Source organism: Globicephala melas, chromosome 12, assembly GCF_963455315.2.
Source record: "Globicephala melas chromosome 12, mGloMel1.2, whole genome shotgun sequence".
Taxonomy (NCBI): Eukaryota; Metazoa; Chordata; class Mammalia; order Artiodactyla; family Delphinidae; genus Globicephala; species Globicephala melas.
In genome coordinates, this window is record NC_083325.1 from 37,059,884 (window position 1) to 37,071,484 (window position 11,601).

Genomic DNA, 11,601 nt, shown 5'->3' on the forward strand with positions numbered 1-11,601 from the left:
AAATAAAAATGTAAAAAGTTTCAAGTTAAAGATGCCCAAATTGAGCACTGAGAGGCAAAACTAAAATTCCCTTTAATTATATGTACAGTCCTTATCCTAAAATAAAGCTTAGAATAATTTCTACAGATATTGAAAAAGACCCTCTTTGAATCAGGAGACTAAGAAGAAATGCATATGGGACTTGTTCAAAATGCTTACATGTCAGGCTATAATGCTGGAACACTGTTAAAGCTACTTTCCAAAGATCTGGTTCAAAGTGAAAATCTCTCATGCCAAAGCTCTCCACTAACAAGTCTTGTGATCTACATGTTGAGGACTTGATTGCATTTTACTCACTCCTAATACAATTAATGAGGCATCATGGGGAATTACAAACCAAGGCCCGTCTGAGTTTTCTCCTAAATCATACTCTTAGTGTTACTTGAGTACTAATCATACTTAATCATAATCAAAGTACTTCTTGAGTTGATTTGGAAATTGGCAATAGTCATCTTCTGATTTACTATGCTTTAAGTTTTTTGTAACATACTGATAGGCTAGAAATTTTATGTATTTGATGCACAACATTTTGAAGTAAGAATAAAAAGTCCCAAAACATCCATTGCGGATTTCTGGGTTGTGTGTAGAATATGATACAAGATTCTTTAACTCACCTCCAGATGCCTTTGACCTTTCTTTCAACTTTTCTGCAGCCATTTCACCATAGCTGGGAAGTTCTGACATCTTCACTCCCGATCGAGCTTCTGCTATTAGCTGACGAGCTCTCTCTCTCAGCTGCCGATGTCGCTCTTCATCTTGCTGCTAAGATATATTGAACAGTTGCCAACTCAGTAATTGACAGAAATGCAATTTCATTTTCAATCTGATCATCATGATAGTAACTGGTTTACAGCATGGTGCTTGGCCCACATTATAAATAGGATGCTCTATATCAGTTGGATGTCATACCATTTTTAAAAGACATCCAAGAATCAGATTTTTAAAAAACATTTACAAATTATTGTATTATGTCTGTTAAAGATTCAAACTAGCCTTTAAAGAATGTTTGGCAATATAATTACTGAGAAAAGAGCAGGATCTACTATTAATAAAATAATCAGGCTTATAGGAAAAAAGTAACAATACCGAAAACAGAATTTCAATTAATACCTTATTTTTTTAAGATTAGAATTTAACTTGCAATTTTCTAGTAAAGGCATAGAGCACTGGCTAAAAGAAATCTTTGATAGCAGAATATGCTGCTACATCATGTTGATCAAATATAGGAAGTGGTATTTTTAGGGGGCTACAGCAGGAATGGGGATAGTACACATTAGTTCCACAGTTATTGTTGTTGATAGTTTTAAAATCAGAATTGGGTAACTGATGTATTTCTGTCCTCATTTCTACTATGCCTTCCCCCCAGGCAAACATTGAGAAGAAAAAGTAAAATCTAGTGTGGTTTTTGATATTTAAAATAACTAAAAATGACAGAGAATTAAATAACTAAAATAGGTTTTGCCTCCTAAAAAAGGGCTATTATGAATTGCAAATAATCAATGTGAAATTGCTTTGTAAACTGGAAAGTATATGATATAAGGCATTATTATGACAAAACAAAGCCTGAAATAATATGGCCCCAACATATCTGTGCAGTTATCTTCCCTTAACCTCTCCCAATCTCTATAAAACCTCACATCTATTTATACAAAATTGTTTGTATCATGTAGTTTCATGCATCCATGGATTTGAATATATCATTTTGTCTTCCTGAAATGTTCTTCTATCATCTATTTAACTCCTACTCATTCTTCAAGATTCAGTTTAAATCCACTAAACTTCCCCTGACTACTCTTCCCTCCTCCCCACTGGTGGAATGAAGTTCTCCTTCTATGTTACTATAGTACCGTGTGTGCGCGTGCGTGTGTGTGTGTGTGAGATTACTTTTTAAAATAATACCTGTCAAGTTATAACTCTGTACAAACATCTCCTTCTCAGTAGAACTGAGCTACTTGAATGCAGGAGCTAGATGTGATTTATCTTTGTATCTTTGGTCCTTAGTACATACCTTGGTACTTGGTACTAGATATGAAAACTTAACGATTTATACTTTCAAAGCTTATATTATAGAGGGAAAGATAAAACAGCCACAATAAGGAGGTGTAATAAAAACAGATGAAGAGTTCAGAAGAAAGAGGTTTGTTTTTGTGTCTTTTTTTTTCTTTTTTTTTTTTTTTGTCAAGGGGAATGATCAACCTGAGTTGTATCTGAGAAAGATTAAAGATTAATCTGACAACAGTGTATACGATAGGCTGGCCTAGGGGGACTGGAAAGAGACTACTTAGGAGGCTCTTATAAACAGTACAAGGAAGCTATAATGAGATTCAGAACTGGGATGGTGGCAATGGGAATGGAAGGAGACAGGTGTAAGAAATACATCAGAGCTAGAATTGGTACCTGTACCAATTCTTAGTAACTGATTAGATGTAGAGGGAAGAAAAAAGCTGAGTCAGAAGAGACAGGGGTAAGACACTAGCTTGGTAGAGTTCAAGGCTAGGCAATTCTTTCACAAATTTTGAGATGGCTAGAATAGAGAGCTGTCAAAATTAATGCGGGTAGATTAACAGAGGTATTGAATGGACCCAGAGACAAGCTTGAAGCTCCCAGTGGACAAACTGAAGCAATTTCAGTATCAAAACAAACAAGCAAACAATGACTGCAATGAATTGAATCAACGAAATCACACACTGAATCAATGAAAACTCATCAATTCATTATGATATTCAGAAAGTTCTTAGAAGGATATATAAACTCATTTGAGGTAGCTTTTTTTTTTTTTTTTTTTTGCGGTACGCAGGCCTCTCACTGCTGTGGCCTCTCCTGTTACGGAGCACAGGCTCCGGACGCGCAGGCTCAGCGGCCATGGCTCACGGGCCCAGCCGCTCCGCAGCATGTGGGATCTTCCCGGACTGGGGCACGAACCCGTGTCCCCTGCATCTACAGGCGGACTCTCAACCACTGCGCCACCAGGGAAGCCCTGAGGTAGCTTTTAAAAGAACTCCTAAAAATTACTAATTAGAGGAAAAAAATCAAACACTTAACCTGTCTTTCCAGTGGGAACTGAAGTTTAGGGTAACTAAATAGCCCCAGTCAATTACAGAAAGCTCAACTTTATAAAATAATACCAGCTATAATAATAATATTATGTATTTTCCAAAGATGGCCATGATAGTATTTCTCATCCCACATGCTTTCTGCAACATGACCTTGCCATTCCCTCGTCAAAAGGTAAAGCTTAATTCCCCTCCCCTTGAGTGTGGACCAGCTTTAGTGACTTGTACATAATCAACAGAATGTAGAAGTGCTGCAGGTGATTTTCAAGGCTAGGTCAGAAAAGGCTACACCCCTTTTGTCCAGTTCTCTTGAAATTCTTGCATTTTGTACTTTCTGGGAACCTAGCTGTCATGCTGTGAGAATCCCAAGCTACACATAGGTGCACCAGTCCACATTCCCAGCCAAGTTCAGCCTTAAGTCTTCCTGGCTCACGTGTCAAACATGTGAATAAAGCCTTCTTCAGAATCTCCACTTTCAGCCATTTTGGGTCACCTCCAACTGTTCAAGTCTCCCCAGCTGACACCCCAGACAATGTGGAACAGAGACAAAGCATCCACACTATACCCTATCTGAAGTCCTGACCCATAGAATCTGAGAATAAAAAAAATTTTTACACCATTAAGTTTGGGATTGTTTGTTTTACAGCATTAATAATTGGACCATATGCTTAAGTAACACCACACAGATTATTCCCTAATTACAAGAGGAAAACCTAACTTTAAATGAAGAGATCAGAACTAGATCAGGGATTAGAAACCACTACTCTAATGGTCAGTCTTAGCATCACTAATGTTGAGTCAACCATATGTTATGTTTTTTTTAAATTTTTAAATTAAATTTAATTTTTTACTTATTTTTGACTGTGTTGGGTCTTCATTGTTGCACATAGGCTTTCTCAAGTTGTGGTGAGTGGGGGCTACTCTTCGTTGCGGTGAGCGTGCTTCTCATTGCAGTGGATTCTCTTGTTGCAAAGCACAGGCTCTAGGTGCACGTGCTTCAGTAGTTGTAGCATGTGGGCTCAGTAGTTGTGGCTCGCAGGCCCTACAGCGCAGGCTCAGTACTTGTGGTTCACGGGCTTAGCTGCTCCGTGGCCTGTGGGATCTTCCTGGACCAGGGATCAAACCCGTGTCCCCTGCATTGGCAGGCGGATTCTCCACCACTGCACCACCAGGAAAGTCCCTGTTATATGTTTTTTGATATGAAACACATGAAGCGAACACCACCTATAATATTCTAGCCCAGATGTCTAAAGTGAATCTACTAAGCCTTCAGATACAACCTCCAGTTTATCATAAACACAGGAGACAGAGAAACATGATAAATGACACAGCAAGGAAGCAACCAAACAAATCTAGAAAGTAGGATATTCAGGCCAATTAATCTGGTCATTTTAATAAGAGTTATCTAAACAAACACAACAAAAAACAACTAATCATCATCTCCACCAACAAAAGGGACTTGACCAGATGCAATGTGTAGTCCTAGGTTAGATACTAGTTTGGATAAACCAGCTGTAAAGGACACTGTTGAATCAATTAGAGAAATCTGAATATAATTAGAGTTATTAAATGAGAGAAAATACAACTTGACTGAAAAACAGTTTATACAGTAATAACTTTGTTTTGTCTTTTTGGCAAAATAAATACATACATAAGACTTGGAAGGTTATTCACAAAATTGACATGGTGGAGATATCTGGGTATGGAAATGTGATATTTTTGTTTTCTTTGTCATCATTTTCTAACTTTCTATAATACTCATGTACTACTCTTGTAATAAGAGTTATTTTTCAAAAGTCTTGGGGGGAAGGGAGGAAAGACATGAAATGGTAGACTTCTGGGGTGGGTGGTAGGGGCAAAAGAAGAGAGATGTAACATTCAAGGGAGATTTTCTTTTCTTTTTAAAAAAATATTTATTTATTTATTTTGGTTGCGCTGGGTCTTAGTTGAGGCACGTGGGATCTTAGTTGCCAAGTGGGGGATCTTATTTGCAGCATGCAGGATCTTTAGTTGCAGCGTGCATGTGGGATCTAGTTCCCTGACCAGGGATCGAACCCGAGCCCCCTGCATTGGGAGCGCAGAGTCCTAGCCACTGGACCACCAGAGAAGCCCCTCAAGGGGAATTTTCTTAATATTTAGAGATGTGAGCTTATTTGTAGTTAGAGGAGTAGTATGTACTGGGCAGTGTGAGACCAAAGACGCAAGAATAATATACAAAAATCCTTAGTTCATTATTAATACTTCTGAACTTAGAAAATAAAAGGAAATACAGGCTTGATAATGGTAACTTTGGTGACGGTTGCTGATATTTCTTGAGCTTTTATGTGCTAAGTGCTTTATATGCATGATCTCATTTAATTTTTACAACCTGATTTTTACCAATGAGAATATTTAAGTTTAGAGTTCCAAGGTCACACAGCTAGAACTGATGTCTGAGCCAGGAGTCCAGCCCAGGTCTGTCTGACTACAGGGCCCTGCTTTTAACCTTCAAACTATTTGATCCCCCAAAAGTATCAAATTACATGACTAACTGAGGAAAATTGAGCTTTTACTAAACTTTCATCTTTCAAACTTAAGAAAAGTTAAGAGCACTAATAAAAACCATTATTTGATATGCCTCAGGCAACTAGGTTTAAGTGAATTTCACTGCGTGTAATAACTTCTCGCAGAGCTGGAATCTGGTGATTCAGACTAAGATGAAGTGGTCTTGGGTCATCTTAACTGCATAAAAATGAAATAAATGATTCTACCTTTATGAATATGAAATGGGAACCTAGTTTTTTCTTACCAGCTACCGCTTCCCCCTCCTCCCCCAATAATATTCCCACCTGCAAATGTTTCTGAGAGCTTACCAAGAGTGCAATTTAAAGCAGGCAATCATTAATAAAACCAACTCTAAATACTAAGTAGGGACACTTTATCAATTTCCATGTAAATTGTTTGTTTGTACCTATTTACCCATCATTGTTCTCTATACAATAGAAAAAATGTAAACGAACAAATCAGAATGCAGCCCTAATGGGACTTTCTGTTTATAACCATTAGCCCAGAGGTGTGCTGTAATTCAGTTCTCAAGTAGCAAGATTTAGCCTCATTAACAGACTACAAGGGCAGGTTACAACTCATAAAACCCTACAGTAAACAAAGTTTATGGACACAGCGCAAAATCTTGAGCCTGACTGACAGAATTCTAGTTTCCTATCAGATTGCCCTGATTTACTTTTCTGCTAACGTCCTAACACCACAGAGATAATTTTGCTTGGGCCTTGGAGGGCTCCAGTGGGATGGCATATCTGCATTGTTTGTTTTCTCACCCATTGAGTTTCCTTAAGACAAAGAACCAACTGAAAAAATAGAAGTTAATTGTTAAGGTCAGAAGGAAAAGCTTGTAATTATAGAAATTGATTATGCAACCAATTTAATTGATAGTATTATTAATATCCAGATTCCTTATATGTAAAACTAATTTTTATATATAAGCTTCATTAAAAGTCAGTTTTTACAAATTGGGAGATTGGGATTGACATACATACACTAATATGGATAAAATGGATAACTAATAAGAACCTGCTGTATAAAAAAATAAATAAAATAAAATTAAAAAATTTTTAAAGTCAGTTTTTACAGTAGTATTTAAAGAATAGATAGCAAAAAAAATCTATGTGTCTTTTACTCAAAAGAAACATACTGTTTATATCAAAGGAATAAAATGACCAGAGAGTAAGGGCAGTGATTATTTCATCATTTTTTATGTTTGTATAGGTGAATATTTCCGACAATGATGGTTTGCCTAAACCTACTCAAGTACAGAAATGTGTTATCTGTTTTGACCCTTCTGCATTCAAAAGAAGATAGCGACTCACAGCTGTAAATAAGTCATCTGTTTACTATATCTGCTGAAAAAAAATAAAGGAATCTTTTCAATGGGATGCAAAGGTAAGTAACTTAGAAGACTGCTGTCATTAAAAGTACACTCGAAAAATTCAACACATAGGAAACCTATGTATCTTTCATTTACCTGCCTAGTCTAAATAAACTTAAAAAAATTGAAGTAGGCTCCTATTTCTAAGAATGGGTCTGATGACATTTACCTTTTTCTATACAGTATTATTTACAGAGTTAGACCGAGTTATATAGAACATTCTAGCTTTTGTAAGACAGATGTACTCTTTAGAGGGTTTGATAGAAGCTGTATTTTTGAGTAAATACTAGCTGTGTGCCTGTGCAGTGTTTTCACTCACCATTCACCACTCTGAGGTAACCACTATGACTTTGATTTGATAGAAATGGAATCTCACTTAAATATACTGCCCAAGGTCATACATCTTGTAAATGGCATAGTAAGAATTAAAATCACTGTCTGTCTGATTTCAAAGTGCTGGTCCTAGCTATTACATTACTGGTGTTCAGAAAATTTGTCTGAGGCCCTACTGCTATTGTCATTAAAAAAAACAACAGTTCTTTACTTACACTTGGGCTATACAAATCAGGTTAAACTCCCCTTTGTGCTACTGAATACAGAGAGGTAAAGAGAAATTAACTTACTTATATTCATTTAAAACTTAGGTTCCTGACTTTAAATTATAAGTCTTCAGAAAAGTACTGAATGTGGTACATTTAAGCTTCACTTTCCTCTTTGTTAACATCTTCAGAATAAGGCAAAAGTCCTGTTATGGTACAAAAAGCTTGTATTTCAACACAATGAATTTAAAATATTCAAATATTTTTTGGATCAGATGGATCAGAACTAACCACTTTGGACATAAACTGAAAAAATATTTAGCCCTTTCACAGCATGTCTTCAAGTTACTATTTTTCTTATCCTTCTAAAATGGTCTACAATCTGCCATAGATAGACGCACTAGTAAAACTTGACAATTTAAGGACAAACTCTTCAAGAATAAGTAATGTAATTCCTTGTTTCCTTTCCATAAAAATGTATTGGTATGCAATTTTTATATTTCACAGTTCACCGACATCTAGGCAAGCTTTCTTCCACTGCTTCAATGGTGCTACTTTTAATTTTATCCTCCTTAGTCGTAGTAATTAAAGTGATCAGCAGTGGCATCCCAGCGGCTTTGACACAGCTACAACCCCCTAGCAGACTTTTGCTTTTAAGGGGAAGGGGAAGAAAAAGACTAGAGTTTCATTTCACAGAGAACAAGAAAATCAAGCTTCTCCAATCCTCAACTTTATTCAATTGTTCTTTCACCAGCCTTTGGATCTTAAGAATCAAATAAAAATGGCTGCCATGGGGGGTCCTTTTTATACTTGCCGCAAATGTCAACGACTGACATTACTTTAGCCAAAAAATGATGCCATGGATGTGTGAAGGTGAATTAGAACATGAGAAACTGTCAGTGTAGCTGCTGAGATCATTACCCACCCAAGGGTGTCTTTCATAACATTAGATATTTTTATTCAGTCAGTTGAAAACTATAGATTGAGAAGTCTTTCTATTTAAGAAACATGTCTACACACATTTTCATGAAATAAGCTTTTACAAAATTTAGAAATATATTATTTCAAATAATGTAGTTTGCATCCTTAGTCTTTGTAAATTTGTGTTTGTAACAGCACAAAGCACCCTATTTCTATCAACAAATCCATATTCCATACTATCTTATGCTTACTTGAGTTCTTCAGTGTTTCATATGGTCTTAGGAGTTGGACTTTTATTAATTGGGCTAAATACATTTTAACTTATCTAAATTTTTTTATAGGGCTTTACTTAGTACTGCTAATATTTCACAGGATTCTGTTCTCAGAATGGTCCGTGAAATTCCTCAATTTAATAGTAAACTAAGAGAAAGAACTTGACTGCTACCCTTTCAGCATTAGACAGGAAGCAAGGCTCTGTTATTAGGCATTCAGAAAGGATAAAAAAAAAAAAAAACAAAACTGTGCTTGTCCAGAGGCAAGGATTACCAAAGTGCACCTATTCACTTGCTACCAAAGATAGAATAAAAATAAAAAATAAAATTATAAGATCTTTAAAGGTTTGGGTAGACTAGATAGTTTCCCGCCAGCTTGATCAGCTCTTGACTGAATAAATAGGATTTAGAGTAAAACATTAAAACTGTTTAGCAGATCTTTTCAACCCGTTTCAAACTTTTCTTATGCTGGTTTGTAATATAAGCAGACATGCTTATAAATGGCCACACCTGCTCATTTCTCTGGGGATGGCCTGATCTCTGTTTCTCTAACAAAGAAAGAAAGAAAGAAAAAAATCAGCCTTTCTTGTTGCAAAACAGAGTGGAAAGTCAAAATCTTTCTCAAGTTTGCTCCATCTGGTCAGATTAAATCTTTGATCAACCCTGGGGATTACATTTATTTTTGTAGTAACTACTAAATTTTGAATTTGTTTAAAATACATAGGCAAAATATTAAACAGAATGTGAATTTAAGTTTGAGATCTAGTTTTTAATATATGAGCAGAAAGCATAAAAGGACTAGTTCAGAAAAAACAGACATGCATTTGAAGAATTTAGATTTCATTAGTATTCATTTCACACAACGGAATATATCATACTCAAGTTTTAAAAAATATATCTCTTTGTTTCCAAATACAGAAATGATCATTTTTAATTGTAGCATTTGTTTTGCCTGAGTGCTGTAAAAATAAAGAATTCTAAACATAAAAGTGCATGATCAAGTTAATGTTGCTATATGAGCCTCTCCTTTAAGTATCTGGAAGCAATCTGGGATATAAAGTTTTATATTCTAAGTCAGTAATCATTTTCTTTCATTCATTAAACTAATATATATGAATTTCTAGTAGGTACTATATTCCTCTAAAAATAATTATTTTTAGGATTATAAAAGCAATTATTTTGTATTTTTGAAAACTTCAAATTGCATTAGCAGAACTAATGGAAATAGTTTGGGTCTCCAAAAAGGACCCTTTGATAATTTAATTCCTCTTTTCTCTGTGAAATGGATAACTTCTTAGTTTAAAAAAATTATAAGAAAAAAAAAAAAAGAATGGCTGACTAAGTAAGTATCACCTTGTGTTACATCCAAGGCCTCTTGCTGGTTGTCTGGCTGCTCTTTTGTAGGTAAAAAGGAGCTGAACGGTCTCTGGCTCCTTAGATCTGGCCCAACAAATGCACTGCCAGTCATGCACATGGATCTAGCTTAAAACCCAGTGTGAGCCTAAAAGAAGCCCGTCAGACTGGCACCTACTCATGCAGAAGGAGATAGATTTGTCATGACAGGCTGATTATTCAATGTAAAGAAACAGTTTAGCTTTTCTAATCTGGTACAAATACATCTTTCTCAGCAAAAAAGTAAAAGGTCTAACAGTTCAAGTATTTAAAGTACATAAACCAACAAAAAAACATAACGTCAAAGTAAACCATAGGTATTTGTGCTAAAGCATTCTGCAAAACTGTCCTGCGGTTCCATTCAGATAAATAAGACTTAACCCTTCAGAAGTATGACATCTGAGTGTCATATTAAAAGAAAATATTACTACTTTATATTATGTTTTTTTTTTCACTAGAAAAACTTCTAAGAATCCAAATTTATCTGCTCTTTCCTCTCTGTAGGTATATATTCACAGATATATATGTGTGGGAATATATAATCTACTTCATATCCTGTTCAGATACTGAAAATGACATAGCCTTTTTCGTATAAATAATTCTACAAGTTGTCTATTAACAAAGCTACCAATAAAGAACCTCTTTATGAGTAATACCTCACCAACACTTGCCTTGTCCTTAAATGTTAATGAATTTTTTTCTTTGTAATTCTTATTGCCAGTATTATTACCTATAAAATGTTTATTTATGATCAACACTTTTGGATTCCATCCAACCAATACCTTTGGATTTCAAAAAAGTGCTGATAGTTAATATCAGTTTGACACCAGTAACTTGGGGTGGGCAGAGCCTGGGTATACCTTAGTGATTAAAGAGAACATGTTGTATCTATTTTGATCAGTTCCTCTGCCCAAAATATGACATATTCTATACCTCTTAAAAGCTATACTATAAAGAGTGCCTAAAAACTGTTTATTCATTTTCAGGTGTTAACTTCTATAGTGCTTCACCTAAGGGCTTTGCTCCTGTGTAAACTTGACATTTGAGATTAAAAAAAAAAGAGATGTTATAAAACAAGGATTTTTGCCAAGCCTAGTAGATATATATACAATATAGGAAGGAGTGTTCTTTACCTTGTCAGGGTCTCTTCTTAGTTAACCATGTTTTGGAATTCATCCTATTCTACAAAGAAAATACCTATACATTGTCTTTGGGCTATTCTGTATCTCTGAAATGCTACACAGAAACAACCATATTCCTGATGCACTTGAAAGTTTTTCCTCCTCTCAATATTAATGGAAAAAGCCCTAACATACAAGTGATCAAAATGTAAAGGACAAGTGAAAACCATATGCTTTTCCAAGTCCCTTTTTTTTTTTAAATGTCCTGCAAACTGTTGGCAGCTTGTTTTTAATGGAAAATACCAATCGTCTAGGATCTATACCTAGCCTTTTGCCAATAAT

The 11,601-nt window shown here is 35.4% G+C and overlaps 1 protein-coding gene across 7 annotated transcripts in view; it reads right to left on the reverse strand.

The window, feature by feature from the left end:
• EHBP1 (EH domain binding protein 1) overlaps positions 1 to 11,601 on the reverse strand; it is a 346,734-nt gene that overhangs the window by 61,930 nt on the left and 273,203 nt on the right. For all 7 annotated transcript variants that reach the window (XM_060309152.2, XM_030877350.2, XM_060309154.2 and 4 more), the window contains one exon: positions 654 to 801. In XM_060309152.2, the coding sequence (XP_060165135.1) occupies positions 654 to 801 (148 nt within the window). The remainder of the gene's footprint in view (positions 1 to 653; positions 802 to 11,601) is intronic.